Source organism: Furipterus horrens, unplaced genomic scaffold (assembly GCF_987537825.1).
Source record: "Furipterus horrens unplaced genomic scaffold, mFurHor1.1.pri manual_scaffold_3, whole genome shotgun sequence".
NCBI lineage: Eukaryota > Metazoa > Chordata > Mammalia > Chiroptera > Furipteridae > Furipterus > Furipterus horrens.
This window is the reverse complement of record NW_028327173.1, coordinates 37,746,366-37,771,885: the sequence shown is the minus strand read 5'-3', so window position 1 is coordinate 37,771,885 and position 25,520 is coordinate 37,746,366. Positions and strand designations below refer to the sequence as shown.

General features: G+C 49.6%; 1 protein-coding gene across 4 annotated transcripts in view; it reads left to right on the top strand.

Moving 5' to 3' along the window:
• The first annotated feature begins 9,833 nt into the window (after window positions 1-9,833).
• The window catches only part of SSBP3 (single stranded DNA binding protein 3), a 156,615-nt gene continuing 140,928 nt past the window's right edge, over window positions 9,834-25,520 (top strand). Inside the window, exons 1-4 of one of the 4 annotated variants that reach the window (XM_090269519.1) lie at window positions 9,834-10,322; window positions 11,330-11,402; window positions 11,627-11,688; window positions 14,365-14,449. In XM_090269519.1, coding sequence (XP_090125645.1) covers window positions 10,267-10,322; window positions 11,330-11,402; window positions 11,627-11,688; window positions 14,365-14,449 — 276 coding nt within the window. In that variant the 5' untranslated portion in view covers window positions 9,834-10,266. The remainder of the gene's footprint in view (window positions 10,323-11,329; window positions 11,403-11,626; window positions 11,689-14,364; window positions 14,450-25,520) is intronic. The other 3 variants (XM_090269520.1, XM_090269521.1, XM_090269522.1) reach the window with 3 other exon arrangements.

Below are 25,520 nucleotides of genomic sequence, written 5' to 3'. Positions count from 1 at the left end.
ATCCCTGGGGGAGAGGTGACTAGAAAGGAGGCTGTGAACTCAGGGCTCCTAGGGACATAACTCACATTTACTGAGCGCCCACTGGGTGCCCCACCCCAACACAGCATTGGCACACGGGAGGAATAGAATGAATGATTCCGAAATCATTCTGATCTCCATGACACTCATTCTCAGGACAGACTTATTTTATCCCAATGTGGATCCTTCTTTCACTCAACACACATGCAAGCTCCAGAGATGAAATAGTCCTTGGTTTCCCTCAAGACCCGCGCATGCCCAAGCTGGGCGCTGAGTGCACAGGTGCTTGTGAAGTCAGCATGGAAGGGTCTGAAAAGCCTCTGACCCTCCTCACCTTTCACCATGCCCCTGTCATGTCACATGTGCCACCTCCCGAACCAACCGTGGGGCTCTAGCATGTTGGCTGTCCCATGCCTCACGCTGCAACCGTGCTCGGGATCCCTTGATCACTGCTGGTGTGCCTATAAACTCCTGCTCAGTCTTCAAAGCCCAACTCCAAGCTCATGTCCTCTGCAAAGCCCCCTGCCCTAGACCATGAGTGCCTCCAGGGCACCGGCTGAGTCTACTCATCTCTGAGTTCTGAGGTGAAGGCATCTCTGCATCCGTGTTGAGTCCCCTTCCTTCCCACCCTCTCAGGGGCTTTGCTCTAATTGGCTAGGCGTCGGTGCGGTGTCCAGAGATGGAGTGAATAGAAATTAGATATGGAGACATAATGAGTACGGTTTTGGACACATGGACTTTGATGCACCTGAAGGACATCCAGGCGGGAATGCCTTGTAACTAAGCAGATGGTGAACTGGTGCTGAGAAGATCCGAGCCAGTGGGATGGATTCAGAAGTCATCATGGAAGTGCAGGTGTGGTCAATGCCATGTGCATAGCTGAGCTTGCCCAAAGAGAAAGAGAAGGTCAAAGGCAGAGCCCAAGAAAAGCCCATTTGTGGAAGACTATTATTGTTCAGCAAATATCCACCCCCTTTTGTGGGGGGTGCATACTTCCCTGCCCCACTGATGTTGGGGCTGGCCATGTGACTTGGGAGCAGATGTGATACTTGCAGGGATTGGCTTGGCCTTTGGTGTTCCTCTTACCCACTCCGAAAAGAACATGCCAGGCAGTCTCTACCCTTCAGCCTGGGCCCCAGCAAGGAAGACCCACAGAGCCGACTAAAGCTGTTCCCTGATGTAGAGGCACCCGTTGACTACAGACCTGTGAGTGAGAAAAAAATGACTTCTATTTTGAGCCACTGAGATCTCTGGGCTTTTTGTTATGTACCTGTTATCAGGAGGAGCTTGACTAATAAAATTGTAAAAGGAGGCTGGAGAAAAAAAAGAATCCTTCAAAGCAGTGATTTTTCAACCAGTGTGCTGCAAGAATTTTTACAATGTGCAATACCACTTTAGCGGGGTAGCTCAGTTGGTTAGAGCACCGTCCTGATACATCAAGGTTGTGGGTTCAATCCCTGATAAGGGCACATTCAAGAATCAGCCAATGAACCCATAAATAAGTGGAACAACAAATTGATGTTCTCTTTCTCTCTCTCTTTAAGAAATCAAATAAAAAACAAAAACAAAAACAAAAAAATCCCACAACATGTGGCACTGACCTCTTTCCCCATAGACTGTCAAATAAAAAATGACAATAGCCAACACAGCAATAGCTGTCTGGGGTGAATAAATCAAAATTATACCTATTTTTGTCAGATCTGCAAAAAAGATATTTTTTGGTGTGCCTCAGAATTTTAGTAATTAATTCATGCATGTCATGAGATGAAAAAGGTTGAAGATTGCTGCCTTAAAGGATGACAGGAGGAACCATCAGGGGGAAGGAAGGACCCCAGGAGAGAGCAGGGGCACGGGAACAGTGGAGGAGAGGCTTTAGGAGCACCCTGACCTCTGTGCCACACCCACACACCTTCTTTCTTACACCTGGTGCTGGGGTCACCTGACTCCCACCCGGGTTTGCCTCTAAATTCTAGATATTGATGACCCCTACGCTACTACACCTTCAGGCCAGACTTCTCTCTGGAGCTCCAGACTCATCACCTGCCTGTCTCCTGGATATTTCTACCCGGTCAGGGAAAGCACTTTCCAAACTCAACACGTCCAAGACTGACCCCATCCTGCTCCCTATCAACAGACTTGCTTTGCTTACTGGGCTCTCTGACCGGCAGCCCCATCACCCACACCAGAAGCCTGGGTGGGAGTCATCTTCTACATCCTCACATCCCATCAGTTACCAAGGCCAGGAAGTTCTCATCCATCAACTTTTCTCCATCTTGCCCGCCCCAGCACCTCCCGCTACACCTGCTGCTGGGCCCCTCACTGCCCTCCGGGCTTGCTTCTTCCAGAGTGCTCTTTCCGTCCCTGGTGAAAGACCTTGCCTGTAGGACAAAGACCAAACTTCTTAGCATGACACTCAAGACCCTGAATGGTCCAGTCTCAGTTGAATAAATTAATTAATGCAGTCCCTTGTGTCTGAAACATATTCCAAACCTAACCCCCCGCCCCCGACTCCCACTCAAAGCTCAGTTTAGATTTGTCCTCCTCCAGACAGTGCTCCCTGTCCACCTCCCACTTCATCCCACGTCGCCCACCCACACTGGGCTCCTTTAAATGTCTCTCTTTTTAGCATCCCTTTGAAAGCCCCATTACATCCTGTATTGGACCCCCTTTCTGCCTTGCCTAATAGCTCTCAGACTAGTATTTTTTTCCTTGCTTTTTAAAAATTGTGGTAAAATATACATAACATAAATTTTACCATTTTAACCATTTTAAGTGTACAGTTAAGTGGCATTAAGTACTTTACATTGCTGTGCTGCCATTGCCACTATCCATCTCCAGAACTTCATCTTCCCACACTGAAACTTTGTACCCATTAAACAATAGTTCCCCATCTCCTTGCCCCCAGTCCAAGGCAACCACCATTGCAGTTTCTATTTCTAAGAATCTGATTACTTTAGGTGTCCCTTATGAGTGGACTTATATAATCTTTGTACTCTTTTGTCTGCCTATTTACTTAGCATAATATCTTCAGGGTTCACCCATGTTGTAGCATGCATCAGAACTGCATATCTTTTTCAAGGCCAAATAATATTCTACTGTACGGACATACTGCATTTTGTTTTTCCATTCATCTGTCAACCAACATTTGGGTTGTTTTCATCTTTTGGCTATTGTGAATAATGCTGCTATACTTATTGGTGTCAGAGAAGGAAAACTCTGATTCCAAAAAACCTCCGCTGCCTTGCGGCATACCTCTTCAGGGGAAAGGCTAAGGGAGTAAACCCCGACAGAAAATCCGGAGCCGGAGTCCCTAAGGCGGTTTGACGTTGTAGTCAACACCGGCAACTCCTGCGGCGCACCTGAAGCCAAGCTGTATTGACTCCGTCTTTCCCTTGGACCCTTCAGCTGCGAAGAGAGGGGGGGTCTGCTGCATGGGCAACAGCAGACCCTCCATATCACCCTGCCCAGGCTCTGTAGCTTCAGCTTCACTGGAGAGGACACTCCAGTGTCATCGCAAGATGTCGATTCAACACGGGAGGAGACAGATACCGTGTCACCCCCGAGTCGGACTGCACAACCATTCTCGGCGATGCAGATAGACTCTTAAGAAGCTACACCATCGTCTCTCGAGACGGACGGCTGCCGACGACTTATTGGTGTAAAAATACCTGTACTGAGTGCCCGCTTTCAATTATTTTGTGTATATATTTCACCTAGATGTGGAACTGAGGAGTCATATAGTAATTCTATGTTTAATTTTTTGAGATATCACCATACAGTTTCCATAGTGGCTGTCCATTTTACATTCCCACCAACAGTGCACAAGAGTTCCAGTTTCTCCATATGGCCAATACTTATTTTCTCTCTCTCCCACACATGTACTCTCTCTCCTTCTTTTCTGTGATAGCCATCATGATGGGTGTGAAAGTGGTCGGCCCATTTTGACTCCAGCAATCCAATTTCTACAGTGTTGGCCAACAGCACCTCCCCTTAGCTATGCCAAGGAGCTCTTGTTTTCTGCCCTGAGCTTTCTCTCATACCATGGCAGGGGACCAGCAGAACCACTGGACATTCTGCTCTTGCCACATAGACCCACTATCAGTAACTGCAGTTGGCAGGGTTCCTCCCTGCTGTAGAGACTTCCTTTCCCTGCCTGGAACATGGTTAACTCTCCCACATTCTTTAGAACTCAAATTTACCTCCACAGAGAAGCCCTCCTTGATTACCCCCCGTCCCCCATAGGATCAGACTCACGGTTACTTGCTCTTACATCATCTTCTACTTGGCAGTTTGCGATGACATATTTATCTATGTGCCTATTGAAGTAACCATCGTCTTTCCCACTGGGGTGTAAGCTCCACGTGGAAGGAACCTGTGATTATCTTAATATCATCGCATTTTCAGCACCTACCAGGATGCCCAGGCCATACCAGAAAGCCTTTGTTAAATGAATTTCTTCCTCAACATTTAACCCATTTGTACTGAATATCTGTTCTAAAAGTGGGGATAAAACTCCCAGAATGCTTAAATTCTAATGAGGAAAATAGGTAAGAAAAAATAAGCAAACATAATATGTCAGGTGGTGATTGTTGCTATGGAGAAAGACAGAACAGGATAAGGGGGGCAGATGCCACTTCGTAGAGGTTCATTGGGAGGAGGGGCTCTGGTGATGTTTGATCTGGGACCTGTAGGAAGTGAGGAAATGAGGGAAGCTGGGAGAAAGTGTTCCAGGCAGAGAGAACAGCATAAGTAAATGTGTGGCAGGTGAGTGAAAACAGAAATGTACTGGTCCAAGGCCGGGTAGAGGATACAAGGGGGAATTGTACCCTGGCACGGAGGCCGGGATGGGAGTAAACTCAAGGCCAGTACACTCTGGAGAGGAGGTGGGGGAGGTGCAGCAGGAACCTGGGATGAACCACAGCATCAGCTTCCTCTTTCCAGCTACCCCAGGCAGGACCTTGCCTTGTATTTTCTTATACTTTTCAGTATCCCTGGCTCAGTGCTTAGCACTTAGTAGGTGCTTTCTAGATAGAACTAAACCCATTGAATAAATTGCCTAAAACCATTTTACTATAACAAGTTGGTTCAGGATAGGTATGAATCCATCAGGAAACATTTCAAAACACACTTGATTTTAAACTTAAATCCACTACCTTCTTCCTTAGCAACTCTTTGTTTCCTGGCTGTTATACCAATAACATCAAGAGTAATTTTTTTTTTTTCAATTTACAAAACGTTTCCCCAATCATTATCTCTGCTAAGCCTCTGAACAATCTTCAAAGTAGCGATGCTCCATTGTCCAGAGGCACTCAGAACCTGGGATGGGCCTGCATTAACCGACAGCCCAGTAGGTAGTTCCCTATCAGTGCCTGCTTTTCATCTTTCCATCTGCCTTTGACATAGGGGTTAACATCCTCCTTTCACAGACAGACTCAGGGAGGGGACATCACCTGCCCAAAGTCCACCAGTGAGCCCCTAAGCCAGATTGAAGCCAGGTCTCTGGGTACTGGATTTTGCATTCTTCCCCATGGAGGCCTTAACCCTTTGGGGGAATGTTTTTCCCCTTTTTATTGAATTTATTGAGGGGTCACTGGTTAACAAAATTATACAGGTTCCAGGTGCACAATTCTACAACACTTCATTTGTACACTGTACCCTTGGAGAAACTTCTGCTGAAACAAGGCTGACCAGGGGTGGGCCCAGGCCTCTCTTGGTGGAGTAGCCCAAGCTTTGAACCAGAGTTGTCTCTGTGCAGTTCCAGGACCCAGTGTGCTGTGGGCAGGAGGGAGATGGGCTGCATGCTCAGTGTCCCCAGGGGAGTCCCCATCCTTCCAGCAGCTGTGAGAAATACTGAAATATAGCTGGAACCATATAGAGAAAACAAGACCCTCTAGTATCCTTGGCAGGCACAACCTCCTGGGTTGAGCCTATGGGCTTGAAGTCCATTTCCTTTAATTGCTACCTTCTGAGGGCTTGTCCCCCACCCCACCTCCACCAACCTGATCCCAGAACCCAGGGTTTCTGCCTCCCACTCCCACCCTCACCCCCTTTTCCCTCGTTCTGGCAGCTGAGAGAAGGTGTGGCCATTCTTGCCTAAGCTTGGAATTTACCTCTCCTTCTCTCGCACTTCACCTGCCTGTCTCTTCCCATTCTGGCCACTGGTACCCACTTCTTCCGCTCCTTTCACTACAGCTACTGTGTACTGGGGGTCCCCAGGTGAATGGCCATCATTCCCTGGCCAAGAGGAGCTCACATTCCATGGGGGAAATGCACCCATGACCACACCATGCAGTGCTGCCAACAGCAATCAGCTGTGATCAGGGGGAGGCACAGGGGTCACCAGGGGACACTTGGCCCAGACTGGGAGCTCAGAGAGGGTTTCCTGGGAAGGCTTTCTGGAGAAGGTGCTACCTGTCAGGCTGGATTTCAGAAGAATTAGGTGTCTGTTACAGGAAGAGGCTTTTGGGCAGAGGATTTCACAACAGTGTAAGCTCCACAGGGTAAGAAGTTTTGTTTAGTTTATTACCCAGTGCCTACAACAGTACTTGGTACATAGTAGATGCTCAATAAACATTGCTTAAAAGAAAGAAAAAAGGGAAGAGAAGGAGTGACAGGAGGGGGAGGGAGGGAATCAGGGGGAGAAGAGAGATAGAAAGGTCTCGAGAAAGAATGAAAGAATTGCATGTGTGATACATTCTAGGAAGAAAGTACATAGTTCCAGGGTGGCCTGCAGCTTAGGTGGGTGGGGCGGGGGTGTGTGGCCTTATCTAATCCTATTGGTGGTGGTGTCCATTTCTTATCTCCCCACTGGACCCAGAACTACTGTGGGGATGGGACCATTTTTCATCTTGTGGCCTCTATAGCCCCTGATGTCTGCATTGAATGTTAACGTGCACACAGGTATTAGACCTGTGCTGGGTGCTGGAGACACACAGATGACTCAGAATTAGTTTCTGCACACCCCCCCCCCCACCCCCCAGCCGGCCACTCTGGCTGGGGAGACAGACAATAAACAACTGGGTGGCGGGTTATGGAGGAGATGGCATTGGAAGGGATGTCAGCCTTAAGTAATGGAATAGTTAAAGAAGGGGGTTCAAGTAGGAGGCACTCTAAGGAGAGAGGCCAGGCCCAAAGATGTGGTTCAGGGAATGCGGGGACAAGGGGATAGAGTGGGGAAAGGTAGGTTGGGGTTTTGAATGCTGTTCCAAGGTGTTTGGATTTGCTGCTTATGTGACTGCATTTTGGATCCTAGTGCCAGCGGCTGCACACTTAGTTGGGCTGCTGAGTGGTTCTGCTTCCTGGGAACCCATCAGCTCCCTCCTCTCCTTCAGGCTGGGGGCTCCCTGCTCTCTCTGCTTGGACCCTGCTGCTGTGTCTTTTAGCTCCACCAGGATCCTACTGACTCAGGGCCTCATTCTGTATGAAGTCCCAGCAAAGGGACAGAGTTCCTGGCACAGGTTTCCCAAAAGCCACCCCTCTTTTCTTGTCACAAAGGCTCTGGAAAGAAATGCTAGTCCTTTAAAAAAAAATTTTTTTTTTTCAGGGTGAGGAGTAGGGAAATCAGCATCACAGAACATTAGGCTCTCAAGGGACAGTAAAGATCTCTTAACCCCTCCTTTCTCATTTGACATAGGAGGAAAATGGTGCACAGATACGCCCTGCCCGTGCCACAGCCCTGGTGCTGATAGGGCATGGCCAATTTGGTAGTGTCCATGTTTAGAAGGGCCAGAGAAGGGCAGTGTTTTCCTTTCACCAGGACCTAACAAATCTTCATAATTTGTGGGCCTTGCAGACCCAGGATGAGTCAGGTTTCTTGTGAGTCAGTCTGTTGACAAGCCATCCCCGGCCATTCCTAGCCCATCAAAAATAGAAGTCCAGGGGAAGGGTATGAGCAGGCCAATTTAATTAGTGTGGGCTCTATGGTACCTAAGTTAGCCCTATTAAATTAAACTGCCTAGGGGAAAAAATAACTGTAATTATTTCCTTCTCTCCCCTATCGTTGTATTTCAACTCCCTCCCAACCTCCATGTCTCTCTCATTCACAAAACAACCTTTAAACTAGGGGCTAAGCACAGTCAACCATAGACTAGGGTCCTGTGTTTCCCTTTTTCTGTCCTCTTCTCCTGAGAGCTCCAGGTCCTGGTAGAGAACAGATGCATCCCTAGGGCCTGACTATATTCTAATTTAGGGAGGCTATTACATTGAATAGAACATTATTCCAAAAATGCACGCAGTGTCTCCTTCCTTAACCAACACAGATCTGTTTGCTGCGGGGCATTTCTTTTAAAAGCCCCTTTTCTCTCTTCTATAGATCAAAATAAACAAACTTTAGTGGTAAGGAATTATTCTTTATTTTGTTGAAAGCTAGTTCCGAGTTTTCCTACTCGTAACGTGTCTTCCCCAGGACACTGACCTACCCTTTAATTGTTTGGAGCTAGGCATGTTAGGGGGAGGGGCGTTACTTGTTTATTGGAACAGCGCAGTAAAAAAAAAAAAAAAAAAAAAAAAAAAAAAAAAAAAAATCAACCTAGGCTAACAGTTTCAAGGCTCCCCTAAAGATGTATCCAAACAGGCAGCCAATCAGCGCTTACACAGCTTTTTCTGCTTGACTCTTTTAAAGAGACAGTGCCGATAGTGTTTTATCACATTTAAAGAGAACCGCGCTCTAAAGACATCCTGAAAATGGGGGCGTCCTCCCTATTTCGCTGGTTTCTGGTCTTAAGAGTCTCTAATAAGGGACTCACAGTGTGTCCTCGGGGTTCTCGGTGTGGGCAGGAAGGAGTCAGCAGCAAACAGCTGGGTCACTCTGCCAGCCTCCCCTCAATTTCCCATTGTACACCTGGGTCACTGACAATGGAAGCTTCCCCTCCCCCCATTCCTGACTCCCGTCACCCACTCCCCAATTTAGCTCCATTTATTTGAAGTTTGCCGATTTCTGTGGCGTGCATTCCGCGTCGCCGTGCAGACAGGTGACGCCCCCCTACCCCAGAATGGCACTGTCTCCCCAAGTCAAGGGCTAACTTGCCGGTGCTGGCCGATCTTAGAAATTAGGGGGGAAATCACTCTCCCTTATCTTAGCCAAGTGCCCCGTCTCCTCCCCCAGGCTCCCCAAGGCAAGCCAAGGGCCATTTTCGCGCGGCTCCACTTTGGGGCTTTCCAAAGTATTTTAATGATCTAGTAAAGGAGCAGCCCCGCACCTCGCCCCCGGCTTCAGCCGCCCAGCTCGCAGCGTGGAGTCCCAGGCCGGGCGCTCTGAAACCACACTGAGCGAGAGGGAGGATCGGGGGGTGGGGGGGCGTTGTGTGTGTCTGTCAGGCGGGCGGGTTGTAGTCTGAAGGGGTGGTCGGGTTTGGAGCCCAGGGGGAGAGCCAGCGAAGGGAAGGGAAAGATAAGGGTTGGGCCGGCGCGGACCGTAGCTGGGGGAGGTGAGGGGCAGATAAGAGAGGGACGTGGCAGGAGGGAGCCGGCGGTGCCGGGCTTAGGGGTCCGCGCCCCCTCCCCTCCGAGTCTGCCGCAGCGCCCCCCGCCCACCCCCAATGGTCCATGCTGCGGAGAGCGCTGGTCAAACCCCCTCCTCTCTGGGGCCAGGAAATCAGAGTTCCCCCATCCTGACTCGTGTTCCCTCCCCACATCTACAGAAAAGAGAGGCTCGCGCCCCCGGTCCGCCTGCAGGAGCCGGGGTAGCGTCTCTCCACCGAGGTGGCCGCAGCGGGGACTGCCGCGGCTGGGCGCTGACAGGACGTCCCTCCAGGGCCGCTTCGGGCCCGCCCCCACACGCCTATTGGCCGGAGTGGCTATCAATCGCGGGACGTTGACGCCCGCCCCGTTCCCTCGCCGGGGTAGCCACGTTCGGTTGAGCTCCAAGTAGACCAGCGGCAGCGGCGGCGGCAGCGGTGCCGGAGGCGCAGAGGGCGGCGCAGGCTGTACGAGGCGGGCGGGCGCGCGAGCGAGCCAGCGGGCAGCCGGGCCGGCGGGCGAGCGGCGGCGGCGGCGGCCCCGGCACCCCAGGCCGAGCCGGCGCGGGAGGAGTTCCAGGGCGATGGGGCCGCGGCCGGGGCTGACGCTTTGACAGCTGGAAAGAGCGCGGAGCCAGCGCCTGGGGGGGAGGAAGGGAAGCGCGGCTAGGAGAGCGCGAGCGAGCGAGCGGGCGAGCGCCGGGGAGGGGGCCGGGAGCGAGGGGCAGCTCGGGAGCAGCCGGAGCGGTAGCGGCGGCGGCGGCAAGGCTCGGCGCCCTCTTCTCTGCAAAACATGTTTGCCAAAGGCAAAGGCTCGGCGGTGCCCTCGGACGGGCAGGCTCGAGAAAAGTAAGCCCTATTTTCCAAGTGGCCACCGGGCTGCTGGCGAGCGGGCGGGCGGGCGGTGGGAGTCAGGTGGGCGGGTGGGGGCTGCTGCGCCCCGGGCCCCGGCGCCGCCTGCCTGCGTCCCGTCCCCGAGGCCGCGGCGACGGCATGGGAGAGCCCATTGTTGGGAGCCGGCAGAGGTTAGGGCATCGGGGAAGGGGCGGCGGGAGGCGCTGCCGGAGGAGGGGGCCCTTGGTGGCCGCGGGGCGTGCCGGGCGTGGGGGCCCGCGGTGTGGGGTGGGCGAGGTCCCGTGAGCGAGCTGGGATGGCGCCCCACTCGGGGCGCTCGCCGCGGTGGCCGCACTTTGCCCACCGGGCGCGGGCAGGGGGCGCGTGGCTTCTGCAGCCCCGAAGGCTCCTTTTGTCCGCCCGCGGCGTGAGGAGTGCGTGCTTGGGGCTTTGTTCGGCCCGCAGCGCTCTCCCTTCTCTGCCCTCGGCCTCGCCGAAGGTCCCGTGCCCTCTGGGGCTCCGGGCTGGGCAGAGGCGGCGGCGTCGGCTTGGCCCTAGGTTTGGGGGACAGTTGTTTGTGGGGGGAAGGTAGTGAGGGCGGGCTTTACTGCCTTCTCCGGAGCTCGCCAAGCACCCCGGAGTCCAGGACTGTAGTGTCCCGGACCCTCAAAACTGGGGAGAGGGTGGCAAGGAGTGGGTCGCAAAAAAGAGAGAGGCTCTGGGATCGGTGGTTTTCAAGTTCGAGAGACTTAGGTGGGTTTGGCCCTGACGCCACTTGGAAGTTCAAGTTTGGGGGCTACTCTTCAGGCCCCCACGGCTTGAGGCGACGTGTCTCCAGATATGCAGCCCCTACTGCTTCGACCCGCGGCTTCTGGCAGGGCCGGGGCAGCTGTTCACCTCTGGTCGGAGCCACAATGGGACAGCGCAGACAGGGCTGGAAGCCGGCTGGCAAGGTCCAGGAGCAGTTTCCCCTTGTGATCTGACACCTTCCCTCTCTCTCTGTGCCCCTGCCTGCTTTCCAGGTTAGCTTTATACGTCTACGAATATTTACTGCACGTAGGAGCACAGAAATCTGCACAGACCTTCTTGTCAGAGGTGAGTGGAACTCCCCTAACCATCCAATTTCTTGACACCCCTTCCTTCCCACACTATTCTTAGAGCCTTTGTTTTCTGGAGCAGTCACTGTGGCCACCATTTTGAATTTTTATCACCTTTTGGCATTTATTGTTAGTTGGTCTTCGCAACCTTTTGGTCTGGGAAGCCCCCAGTCCACTCCTTCCCTCTGCTCCTCTAAGCTTCCTCTGCTCTCTCCTTTCTAGATTCGATGGGAAAAAAACATCACGTTGGGAGAACCGCCTGGGTTTTTGCATTCTTGGTGGTGGTAAGTTTGTGTAATAGTTTGTGTGTGTGTGTGTGTGTGTGTGCGCGCGTGTGTTTTGTGTGAGTCCGGGTCCAAGTGAGTAAAGATGGGAGGCTTGGAGCAGAAATCCCCTCCCTTCTCCCCCACCCTGTGCCTTACCCTCAGCATTGCACAGAGCAGGACACCTCTGTGGGCACTCAGACCAGGATCTGTGCAAGAGGAAAAGGGCCTGAAGTTTTTGCCTCCTCTTTACCCTCCTATTGAGAACCTACTAAATCATGCCTAGTGTTTGGATAGAAACTCCTTACTTTTCCATCTCACTCCCGTCCACTAGGCAGGCTTGAAAAAACCTTGAAGGATTTTTGTCAATTCTGCATGCTGCTTTAATTAGGGGGAGTGGGGGGTGGGGCGAGGTGGAGGGGATACCAGGTCTGTTTTACAACTGGCTTATCCGTTCTTTTTTTCTTTTTCCTTTTCTTTTTTTCACTCTACGCTCAAAGCTTAGAGAGAGAGAGAATGAGAATCTACTGAGGCCTTTCCAGGCACCCTGAGAAAAAGCAAGAAGGGGCTGCCACTTCCTTTAAAGATACTGATTCAGACTGACTGGACCTTCCTCTCCTCTGTGGTCTCTCCCTTTAACCCTACCCCCAGCATTCCTAAAACTACAAAGTTTCCTTTTACTGAGAATCTTCACTTGTCGCTGTTGATGTCGCGGAGTGCCTGTCGTGGGTAGTTAGGGGCTCTCTTGTCTGTGACCCTCTCTCAGGCCCCTGGGCCCTGCTGGCTGTGGGACCACCTCAGCCTGGTCTTCATTTGCCCGGAGGCAGGAGGGAGGCTTAAGGTCAGCGGGAGCTGGAGGCAGTGCAAGGAGACCTGGGTGTTTTGTGTGACTGATCAGTGGCATCTTTGACATCCTTCTGTAAAGGAAAAGAAAGCAGAGTGGCTTTTGATATTTTGGTGGAGTTTAGGAAAACAGAGTGCCGTGTCTTGGGATCTTAGCGTGTTTACCTGACCGCCAGCTCAGGTTACTGTTTCAAGTCTCTTTGCAGTGCAGGGGGATGAAGTGACTGTTCTACCTTGCGCAGGGAAAATGAGTTTTTAATTACTAGTGTTGTAGGCATTTGGTGCGGCATAAGGATTCTTCTACCTGTTGGAGTCGGTGGTAGGTTTTCTGTGGTTGTTTTTGGAGAGGAGTGTGGATGGGGTTGGCGAGTCTGACCATTATAAGTTTTGCAGAAACCTAGTTTATGAATAAATGTTACTTAGAAGGAGCTGGGGAGTTTGTAGTGTTAGAAATCTGTAGTGTGCGAAGGAGTTTATCAAATATGTGCAGCTTCAGAGGACAGCAAGGAATGTTCTTGAGCCCCCCGCTGCAGCTAGTAGAAGACGCTGATTTTCCTGTTTTATCCATAATCTTCCTGAAACTTATCCAGCCCTTCTCTGTGGTTCTGGGCTCCGGCAGTGGTGGCTCTGGCTGTGGTCTTGTTAGTTAGAAAGCACCTCATGATTTGATCCTGAGCAAATGACCAAGGCTTTTGGGGTGGGAGGAAGTGATGGAGCTGATCCAAAGAGGGCCAGGTTGTGTTATTCAAACACCTTGAGTGAGATGCTTTGTCGGATGACTGGCAGAGCTGGTGGTTGAGATGGTTTCTTCTGTGCTGGCTGTTCACAACAGGGCCAGGAGCACTGCACCAGGACTCAGACTTCTGCTCCGGTGCCCATTGTACCCTTCAGTTGGTTCTCATCACTGGACCTTGGGCTCCTGACCTGAAGAGGGTTTCTAAGGCCTCTTGTTAATACATTGACTCCCCCATGGTTGCACAGGGTTTTCCTGGTAGACAAAGGGCTTGTATATCTGTTCTCATGTAATACGAAGTGTTGGAGTGACCATAAAAACTCATGGAGAAGGATGCATCAGGGATATATCAACAACCCTCCCCCCATGCCCCCCAGACCAATTCCTCCCTTTGCTGGACAGGTGGACTGTGCCTCTCCAGGAGGGCTCTCTGTTTCAATAGGAAAGGAAAAGTTATGTGGTTGATCTTTGGCTGATTGACTTGTTCTTTGGTGGGATGGGGTAGAGCGGTTCTTGCATAAGAATACCTTGGGAGAGGGCCTAACTGGGAGTAGGGGTGAGTTGGGAAGGGTGGGGGTATGGGTTCCTGGATTAAGAATCTATAGCTTTCCTTTATTGGAAGTCACCTAGTTTGCTCTGCATATGAATCATAGTCCTGACTTGGACAATTTAACCTTTAACTAAGTGCAGCCACGTTGGGTTGGGGGTCTTGGTAAAAGGAGCACAGATAAGATGCATGGATTCTCATCCAGATTCCTGTCTGTGCTGTCTGGGCATCTGTAGGTAGGTTGTACCTACTCAGTGAGCTTCAGTGCCCCTGTGTAATGTAGGGCTAAATCTGTCTTAGGCACTGTGGTAATCACAAGCATAATCATGGGTGTAAGGCATTTTAGCACACAGTAGGTGCCTGATAGATGAGAACTATTATTACAGATAGCTGGCTTGCTAGAAGAGGTTAGGTCCATTTTGTTTCCTAGGCTGAATTTGCCCGATGAAGGCTGGAAAGGAGGGCTTGAGCCTTCGGGAGACGTGGTGCTGTTAGCACGGCGCATTGTGCACTTGCCGTTGTGTACACAAGTCATAATTAGTAACCTGATCTTATTTTATTTTTCAACTTGCAGCGTATTTTGGGACCTTTACTGTGCAGCTCCTGAAAGGCGAGACACTTGTGAACATTCAAGTGAAGCGAAAGCCTTTCATGATTACGTGAGTAACAAAATTTTAATCCTGGCAATAATTACAGGGTTGGATAGCTCTAACTTCTGTAGGACCAAAAGCAAATACATGGCCAATTGGCAGTGGGTTTTGTTTTCTCCTTGCCTTTCTTCTTTGCCCATCTCCCTGCTGCCCTCGCCCTGTCCCCTCCCTCCTCCAGCGCCGTTCTGACTTGGTGAACGGTATTTCATAATGTTGTAATTATGCAAAAGAGTGTGTAGATACCTATCTGGAGAATTAAATGGCATTGAGCAGGGCTCACTCAACCAGGTGAGGTTTATGTTCATAGTGGACAGTTAGCTGGGAGGGGACTGAGCCTCTTTGGTGTTGGTTTAAGAAAAAGTAGATCACAACCAAAAAATTAAAAAGGGAAATATGAAACTTGTGTTTTGGAGTAGAAGGGATGTTGAGTGAGAATTTGGTGAAATGGACTCTTGCATTACTTTCCAGGGAGTGATCTTTCTTTTTCTTTTCTTTTTTTTTTTTTTTAAAGAATTTACTTATTTTTAAAGAGAGGGGAAGGGGAGAGAGAGGGAGAGAAACATCTGTTTGTTGCCTCTGGTATGTGCCACATCCTGGGACTGAACCTACAACCCAGGCATGTGCCCTGACTGGGAATCAAACCAGTGACCTTTCACTTTGCAGGGTGACACCTAACCAACTGAGCCACACAGGTCAGGACCAGGGAGTGATTTATCAAATTGTGTTTTAGGTGTTTGTATTTGGTGTGGAGGCGGGGGACAAGGGGCGGGGGGCTCACATTGTGTTTACTGAGACTATGTATGTTTTAAGGTCCCTGGCTGGTCTGTAATCTTGTGTTCAAAATATTCTTGTGGATATACTTAATGTCATCACATTGTAGTGCTTTCTGTCTTAACCCTAACCCCGCTACCTGGGTGAGTTACTTAAAATTTTGTGAAATGCTTGTAAGAGAGACGTCTGCCCCATGTCCAATCTTAAATGGCAGCACACCCCCCCCCCCCAAAAAAAAAATTGGACTCCAAACCTAGGTTGGTATCAGACTTTATGATCAGATGAAACATGTTAGTTAGGATGTTTTGGAGGAAGAGGGAAGGGGAAGTGTCTGGAGGTCTTTCCAGCTTCCTTCCAGTCTGCTTTCCATTGGCCTTGTAGAAGGTTAAGCATTTGTGCGTGCCTGTCTATGCGTACATACGTGCATATAAGAGGTGTGGCCTATTTTTGTCTTACACTTCTGCATGAAGTGGGGAGGAGTTGGTCCCCAAACTCTGGGGCATGGAAGTTGATTTTTTGAGTGGCATCTGGGCCCACATATTTGGCCAGGCCATTTGTGTCCTCTGCATGCGGAATTTGAAACTGGCCTCTGAACTCATGTGGTTGAGCTTCACAAGTGGTCAAATCCCATTACCATGAATATCTTTATGGTTAAAATTTCTCCTGGAGGCTCTCTGGTTTTGAGAATATTCAATGTGATGAAATTCTGCTATAACAGAATAGTTAATACCCTTGGAGTGGAATGCTGAGGAAATTGACCAGTTCTCATGCTCTCTCTATGGTTGAAAATGAGATGCTGGCAAATGGTACTTATGGCCTGGTAAACTTTTAGTAGTGAGAGGTGAGGAGACTCGTTTACTTGTGATGTGGTTCTTCTGGGAAAATCCATGGTGATGATTACAGGGTTTCCTGAGCTGGAGGTCAGGGTAGGAGGCTAAGAGGTAAGTTAGCTGTAGAAAAATAGTTGGTGAATTTGACCTTTCTACCTAGTAAAAGTCTTGTTGTTGTTTTTTAAACCAATGGGCAGCTAGTTCCTATGTGGCCAGTCTTCGACGGCTATGCAAATAGTCTTATTTTAAGAGTGCGGGGATGGGTAGGTGTGCCTATTTCAAGCCAATCATTTGATAATAGGTATCTGTACTATCTTTTGAAGTAATTTTTTCAGAGATGTTAATGATTTCTTAACTAAGTTTAGTGCTCTAATAAATAATGTGAGATTTTCTATGGCAATTTGTAGTTTGGTCTGCCACCTTAAAACAATATGGTAGCTGCAAAAGCTTGCATGGGTTTGCTTTCAATGATTTGTTAAGGCATGGGGGTAGAGATTTCTTAGATTGGCATAGATATTTAGAAGATGCTACCAAGAGATGAGTCACATTGAGGCCCAGATTTTAGCATCCAAACCTTTTTTCTTGGATTGGAATCCACTTGCTGTTATGTGGCCAGAGAGTCAGGTCATGTGGGAGGAGGGATGGAGTGATGAATGGGGATAGGAAAGGGTTGTATCTATTGTGAAAGGAGTTAGGAGGTAGCATTGAGTTGCAGGGAAGACAGAGAGGCAACTGGAAAATTAAGAACTATTTAAGATACTTAAGAAACCCTCTTTTATCTTTGTCCCTCTCAGATCTTCATGTGTTTTCTCCATTCCCATGGGTACCGTCTAGTCAGCCCATGTTCCCTCTTACTAGAATTATTGCTATAAGCTCCTTCTGGACTCTTTGTCTGGAATGCATGCCTCTTACCCACTCACAACCTATCCATCGTTTAAGTTCTCTGTCTTGGAAGACTTTCATGATAGTTTTCTGCACACTCAGATCACTCCCTAATCACAGTGTCTTTAAAAACCACCTATACAAAGCCTTTGTTGGCTTTCCATGTGCTGCATCCCTGTGCCGAGTGGTACAGGTTCAGTGACCCTGTGAGAAAAGGCATGTTGTTAACTCCATTTTGCCGATGGAGAAACTGAGAGGCACGGAGAGGTGAATTCACAGCTGATAGGTCGTAGAATTAGGATCTAAGCTCAGGTCATAACAGACTCGAATCGCTCAGCCTCACAAGTCCATGGTGTTATTTGTCTGCACCTGTTCTGACTAACTTCTCATTCAGGTTTGTCTTTCCAACCACAGCTTATTAATTTTTCCATGCCAGAAACCATTCATCCAAAGACCTATTGTCTCTGTAGTTCCCACAATATCTTGCACATAGTAGGCACGTGTGCTAATTGAATGAAGGGATAAGGAACTATGTAGGTAAGAAAAAATAGCCATTTGGGGTCAGTAAGTAGCCTGGTCTGGAACAGCCAGTGGAATACTGGAAGGTATTCATTTTTGCCTGGTGATCTTGAGCCAGGCGATTTAACTAGTTACTTTAAATCCTTTTTAGAAGATAAAGTGGAATACCTGTTTTCGATCAAGGAGATTCAGAGATTCACATGGTTTGTGGGGGGTCTGTAGCCCAGGTACCAGGTTCAGGTCGTGGTGGGTGATAAGTAGTAAGTGCTTGCTGGGCAGGGATGAGGAGGGGGGTGCCTGATTCCTGAGGGTCTGGAAAGGACCTTGATCCATTTGGAAGATCGTGGTCTCAGCTCTCTTAGGGAAAGGATTCTGTGCTCCTGGTCAGTTGTCTCCTTTTCCTGACAGGTCAGGGTGATCTCAAAGGCTCCTCTCAGGTCAAGGCCAGGCTACAGGGCCTGGAATGAACTGGATGACTCAGCGGGGAGGGGGTTTAAATTTTCTTTGAATTGGTGAGTTTTTATTTGAGTCACAGTCTATTTTCCCCCACACATCTGGCAACTTCAGGTTTCTTGGCTCACTCTTCATAAGCCCGCACGCCCTAATGTTGACCACATAGAACCGTGGAACATTGGGGGATTTGGTACCTGGAGTGGACTTCTCTGAGAAATTGGTTTGTTTTAAGTCAGAAGAGCTCTGAGGCCACGGAAAGGGGCTCACAGGGACCTTGCCTGTGGTTTCCTTGCTGTTCCCCTCCAGTCAGAACAGTGGTTGTCAGCTGTTGATGAAATTCTTTGGGGTCCCATTGGGTTTTCAGATGCTGTTGTTTGGGTGCTGGCCTTTAGTGGAGCAGCCGCTCCCAGCTGCCTGCTGTGTCTCGCACTGTGGACCCAGTGGTGACCTGGCGTTCCTCTGCACTTGGACCTCCTCCAGCTCTGCGTGGTTGGTAGAAGTGTCTTTGGTACCTTCTCAACCACCAGCAGCCCTTTCCCTGCTTGTGGAAGCTGATTTTGTATTTTCCTTTTGGTGGCAAAAAATGAGTGGAGTGGATAAGGTCCTTGAAGTGGGGTCTAGGTGGAAGGTGGTGGAGAACAGTGGTGGCTTCATACACAGCTCATGTTGCTATACTTATAACACTTTTTTCAGCATGTGCTTGTGGTTTGGTCTCACTGCTGCCTTTTTGGTTAGGTTTTATTTAGTATTATCCCCATTTTACAGATGAGATGGAGGCTTGGAGTATAGATGCTTTATCCAACGGCATGCAGCCACAGGGTAGAGGGAAGGTATTTGCTTTTGACAAAGTGTGCCCACACATTTTCACTGAAGTGCATTTAAACAATGAGGGGAAAAGTGGGACAACTGTAATAGAAAAAACAATAAGTAAATTTTAAAAAATGTATTTAGAAGAGAATTTATTAAACCAAAGTTCCTGAGAGGTGAATGGCAGAGGTGGGAACTGAACCCTGGGAAGGGAGTTATGGTACACTGGCTCTTTTGGCAGGGAAACGTGATAAAAGCTCTGGCCTTTCCTTCCAGAAAAATACATGTGTTCCCACAAAGGAGACTTTGTACATGATTTCAGGAGGTTCACGGACTGCTGCCCCAAATTTTAAACCCCTCTTGTGATCCACAGTGAAGAACTTGGGTTTGTAGTGGACAGAGTCCCATGACCTTGGGAGCTTTAAGCCTCAGTTTCCCTGCTCTGAAAACCTCTGCTGTGTGAACCCCTGAGTCACTCTCTCTCTGTGGGGCCGGCTCCCTTGCCCCTGTGCTCCTGCCCAGCAGGACTCTGCTGAACCCCTGCAACCCCTGCTGTGAGCCTGTGTCTCCAGGCAGGTTGGTTAAGAGTCCTGGGCCTGCATGGGAGCGGAGGTATTTGTGGCTCAGTGGCAGGGGTCCAGCGTCCTTGGTGGGTTTGAAATAGCAAAGTGATATTTGAGAGGGCTCTCCTTGGATGTGCTGAGCTGAGGTTCCTGCCAGGCAGGGAGTGTCCACGCCTGCCAGTGCCTGTGGGAGCAGGGGCATGAGAAGGTGGCGGTGCAGGCAGGAGTGGGAGGATAAGACTGCAGCTGGGCTCTGGGTGGCTTGGGGGAGCGCTCTCCCCAGTGATGAGCCAGCGGAGCTATCTGCTTAGAGGTCCTGACGAGTTCACGGCATTGCCTTTGGCTCTGACCCTTGGCATCCTTGTGTGGCAGATTATGAAAACAAAACATACACACAGTTGTTTCTTTCCCCACTCCCCTTGGAGCTTAGACTTTGTGTCGGTCCTTTCTTCGGGCTCCCACCCCACTTGCTGCAATTCCTCTTAACCCCCGGTGGCTGGCAGACTCCTCCATCGGTAGTTAATTAAACACTAAATGAGTAACTGGAATTGCATTTTGCCAGAACCCAGGCCATGCGGCCACTTTAATGGGTTTCAAGTGGCAGCAAGACCCCAAATTGCAAATTCTTGCCCTTTATTTCAAGGCAGGAGGTGGGGCGGGGGGAGTGGTGGGGACCCAAACAAAGTTTTTGGCAGTGGTCACTTCATTTGAACTCCAAGACTAGCCGTGCTCACCAGTCTTTGCATAATGCCATCCTTGTTAGCTAAGCATTTGCAAACTTGGACTGAGAGCTAGCTCTGTGCCAGCCGCTGCTCTAAGGGAGCTGGGAGACACCCAGCTCTCTCCCTGTTGCATCTTTTAGGCCGTCTTAGTTTTCCTAGGGAAGCAGGTTCTCCAGTTGGGGACCTCAGGCCAGAGCCCCCTCGACCTTCCCACCTCTGTGTGTGAGTGTGTGTGCTTAAGTCTTAAGAGGTAGAAGTGGAAAGGAGGTGTGTGTGCTTGAGGGTCTGTCAGCCAAGATAACAGAAATGTTACACTAGCTGTAGCCTTTATTATGGTGTCTAGGGTTTAGAGTATTTAGAAAAATTAATCTTTTTTAGCCTGGTAATAATTCTGACCGTGGCACAGGTGCATTAGGCGATTCACATAAACTTTAATACATGTTGCTGGGAGCTTACAGCAAATGGACAATAATGACTGTTTGTTTTTGATTTGCCAGGGTAATGGGGTTTTCTGGAGCCTTGGCGAGATTAGTTTTAGGAATGTTTCTCTCTATGTTATGCTTTTTAAAAAATTTTTTCCTTAACCTCAAATCCTTTGGATTGTGAAGGGTTTGGGCTCTGACTGGTGACTGGGATGCATATCTGAGTCCCAGTTCTCACTCTGTCATTTCCTGGCAGGGCAGACTTTTAGATACTCAGTTTTCCCATCCATAAAATGGGGAAATGGTGATTCCTTTGTGTGTTTGTCATGAGGGTTACGTAGTAATTTTCATATATATTTTTATACATAATGGTTGTCTTTCTGTGGCTAGTACTTGGTGAGTGTGTTTCCTTTCTCTTTTACAGCCTTAAAGTTTTCCCCCAAAACCTGTACTATCATTGAGACAATAGCATATTTTTCTCGGAGAACAAGTCGGCCACAGGGAACTGGACACTTGAATTTCCCAGTGATGCCCTCTGGTGCCTGGTCTCCCCTGATGCGTCACGGAGTCCTCGCTCCATCCAGCTGTCTTGTCTCACCTCCACGCCCCTGCACGAGGCCTAGCAGGCGTCCTGCCACAGGCTGGCACTGATAATTGCTTCTTGGAGATGTCTGCACCCCTTATCTATGCTGGACAGAGTGGTCCTGTCCCAATCCCACATGTGGCTGCCACATAGCTAAACGGTGAGGCCCAGAGGGCTGGCGACTTGGCATCAGCAGAAATCTGAATACAAATTTTAGCTTCCCACTCCTTATTAGCTGGGGACAGGGGTTTGCTTCTCCTGACTGCGAAATAGGCACAAAGGGTCATCCTTGCTCAGCCCATCTTGGGGGGTGTCTGGGAGAAAGGCATAGAAAGCTGCTGTGCAGGGAAGTGCTGTGTAAATGTTTATGGGGATGGCAGGATTGAAAGCCCCTGAGTTGGGGTCTTGTCATTGTCCTCTGTGGGTGTATGCTGCTCTGGCTGGCCTTGGGCCTCACCTGACGTCTTGGCTGAGTGTGGTGTTCTGAAGAGGGGCCTGAAGGAGAAGGTGGGCTTGGGAAAGGTTCATGGGAAACTGGCTCTGGGTGCATCGGCTACTTTCTCCTTCGACTTCTTAGGCCTTGGTGAGATGGCCTGCAGAGCAGGAGCAGAAGACACTGCTGAGTTTCAGAGTGTTGACTCAGTTCCTTCACAGAGTGCCTGCTCTGCTTAGCCTAGTTGAAGAGAGAGATGCAGCTTAGGATGTGATAAGTGCTTAAAAACACTTGTGCAGAATGATCTTGTTCTTTGGAGAGACAGGTGCAGAGAGTCAGGACAGGTGACAGGAGCAGGTAAACGGTCCCACCCCTGGTGGTGGCTGGAAAATGTATTTAGTGCAGGGTTGCAGGTAATGGAACCAGAGGTCACCTAGTCATCTTACAAGTAGGTAAACTGAGGCCAGGAGAGGAAGGAGGCCCCGTCCGATGTCACCAGTAGAACTCCAACCTGCAAACCTAATAGAGTCCAGGACTCTTTTCTTTGCTCTGTGCTGCCTCACTGCCCTTACAGGCTGTGGAGACTTGGGTATCTTAACCTTTCTGTGCTTCAGCTTCCTTTCGTCAAAATGGAGTTAATAAAGTATACCTGCCTCCTAAGGTTGTCATGGGGATTAAGTGAGTTTATGCGTGTGTGTACATACACACACAGTACATATAGTGCTTGGCACAGTGTAAGTGCTACATGAACATGTGCTGTAGCTATTATCTCACCTTGCCAGGAATGGGTCCTGGCTCTCTGATGGCCAAAAGGGAGACAGCAGCGAGGGTTTGGGGGTGAGAAGTGTGAAACATGAGCCATCATTGGCTTGCTAACCTGTTAATTAGTTCTCTTGATCCCTGGGTTTGAATCCACCTTCTTCAAGCTCACTCACGTAACTGGGGTGGGGGAATCCCACACACAGCCTCCAAACTAGCCCCCTGTGCTTGTGAGGATGGAAGGAGCTGAGCGTGGACATTCCTGGCCAGCACCTGGCCTATATTATTCAATGTCCATTTTCTCCTCTTCCAGCCACTTCTCTTGCTCTACGAGTCTGGAACTTTCCCCAGCCCCCTCTGACCCTTTCCTGTTGTCCCTACTTGGTAGTGCACCACCTGAGATGGGTGTTTTTGCTCCCGTGCCAACCATCCCTTCTGTGAAGCAGAGGCCAGCCTGGAATGTGGCTCCCTCCACCAGGCCTGCCAGGACCACCCTCATGGGAACACCCCGCCCCTCCCCAAGAACTTCTTAGTCACTTGCTACTGGCTTCCTGGGAGGAGAGGGATTGGGTCAAGGTTGTATCTCTTTCCTTCTTCCTCCTAGATTGGAAGCTCCTGAGGGCAGGAGCCCTTATCTTCACCCCCTTCTTTCTGCTCTTCCACTCCTGGGGCCATTGGAGAATATTGAATAAGTCCCAAGGTTGATGAACTACAGTCTGGGCCTTGAGACATGAGAATGATTTGATTCCTGCCCAGGGACCAAGAGTGTCATGTACACATTTTAATGGAGATGGATAAGTGATCATGGTAACCCATTGTTTTGCATACCGAGTCGTGACCCATTTGTGCCTCCTGAAATCAACTTAGTGGGTCAGATTAGTAATTACAGAAAATGAAACAACTGTATCACAGAAAGGCTACATAAGTATTAATTTGGGAAACTTGTTTTCAGTGATGTATGTGTGCCTATAAATGAACATGTGCCCTGGATTGTGATATGAAATTTGCCTTATTCTGGATCTTAGTCTAAACTTTGAGAGTCACTAGACTGGAGAGGCTGAGATTGAATCTTGGGACCTACAGGTTGGCTGAATGAGGCAAAGTGACGAGAGATTGCTGACCTCAGTTCCCTTGACCTACTAATAAGGGGAGAGTCATCCCCACCTCCGAGGGTTCTTGAGAGAGTTGTCTCCCCATTTTGTTCCCTGAGTGGTGCCTGAGGGGTGCTCAGCACCTCTGCCTTTGGTGTTTCCTGCGATATTGCTAGGGTACTGAACACATGTGGAAGGTGCCAGCAGATGCTTGCTGAACGCTGAATAAGCAGTGGCTCTCACTTGAAGTCTGCAGCTCCTCCCTGCTGACTGGCCTTGGGCAGCTACTCCGGCCTGTCTACAGTTGCGGGGGGCTGGGGTTCCAGCCCCCTGTGGAGGGTGTTATCTGAACATCTGCAGGGCTCAGGCTCTGGCCACAGCAAGAATCTTGAGAATAGATCTCAGGGCATCCTGTCTGACCCAGGTTGGCCCAGCCTCCCAAATTCCCTTTCCCCTCCGGATGACAGCTGTTTGCATAGCTCCCAGGCAGGCTTTGTATCTCTTGCTCTTTGTGTGTTTGGGTGAAGAGCCTGACATTTCACTTCTGTTTCACAGTCCTCTGACCTTAAGAGGCAGGGCTGCTCCCTGCGGCCTCTGTCTGAGGTTTTCTTCTGATCCTTCTCTCCCCATCACAAAAGGCTGTTTAAGAGAGCAGGCTCTGGGGTGGTAGACCTCCCCCCACGCCCGGGATGTTAGCCTCAGCTTTGCCAGCTTTCTTGGGATGGACAGTGTGGCTTTGCAGACTGGCCCGGAGCAGCGGTCGGTTGTTGGGGTGTGAGTCCTGCATTCTTGCTGGGTGCCTGGCTCTGTGCTGGTTGGCGATGGGGACGGTACCAGGATTTGAACTTGGGTGACCAGGGTTCAGGTTTTAAGTTCTGATTCTTCAGATGGCCTTGGGTAAGTCATTTGGTCTCTCTGAGCCTTAGTATGTGTTTTTTTGCAGTATGACAATGTGTGAAATAAGTGGGGGTTTTTGTTTGTTTGTTTTTTTAAGTTGTGTGAGAGCATTTGGAAATTGTTGGTAATTTGTGTTTCCCTTTTGAGAAGGCAATCTGAAATTTAAACAGACCATAAAATCATAGAAATTATATGAAAAAGGAGTCTCTCTATTTACAGGTAGGGACACTGACGCTTGGAATAGGGTGGTAATACAGCGAGTCCATGGCTGGATGGGCTCCTGGTTCCCGGGACAGCCACTGGAGTTAGCAAACCTTCACTTAAGAGGTTGGCGCCTCTGTCTGCGTCTGTGCCATCCGTTAGGAATTTTGCAGCTTTCTTTGGGAGATGCCCTGGGCTTCCCGTGGCTTTGGCCACCCGGCCTGTGCTGGGAGGGCTGATGGCCCAGCGGGCAGGCTTGGTGTCGGGCGTGTGCACACTGCCCTCCTTTTCTTGCTGTCTTTTAGAAGGCTTCCAGTAGAAAATGTTATCCTCTCTCTGGAGGCCCCGGCTCTTGGCAGCGCTGCCCGCCAGATCCCGCTCTGCGAGCCCACTTGTGTTACATGAGGCAGTGCTGGCCCACAGCTGCGGATCTCCGGGCTGGTGAACTGCTTCAAAAGGGGATTTTACAGCATGACAGGGAATTTCAGCCACTACGTTATCTCCGAATTGGCCAATTGATGGTTTCAGCAGAGCATTTCAGCATCGGGGAAGTCAATACAATTTGAGTTAGTTGTGATGGCTGCCACTTTAAATACCGCAGTGAATTTCTGTCAGCGAGCGAGTGCGTGGAATAGGGAATTGCAGAAAACTTGATCACTGGAGTGCGTCAGTCAATTCTGACCCCAAGCTACAGAAAATGAACTTAAATCTAGTTGAGTGTCGCCATGTACTTTCTTTGGCATTATTTTGCTAGCAGCACCTTCATCAAAGGCAACTTGAAGATATGAGACTTGGTAAAAATCACAGTGTTTGACTCGGGCCCTTGCGATTTTCGGGAGTGATGATCTTTCTGTGGGACGTTGAGCTGTTGGGAGTCAGTGGTGGTTTCTTGCTAAGGGATAAGTTACTAAACTGTGGTGTTGTGGTTTAGTAATAATGAAGGAAACGAGTGTTTATTGAGCCCGGACCTTTAAAAGTGTTCGTATTTCATTCTTACCCTGTTCGGGCAGTGTAGGGGACAGGTTTTTCTTCCCATTTCGTGGAGGAAGCAGTGATGACAACAGAAGATAGTTACTGAGTGCTAACTGTATGCCAGGCAGTGTTCTAGGTGCTTTAGGTTTTATCTGGTGTCATATTCGAAACCGCT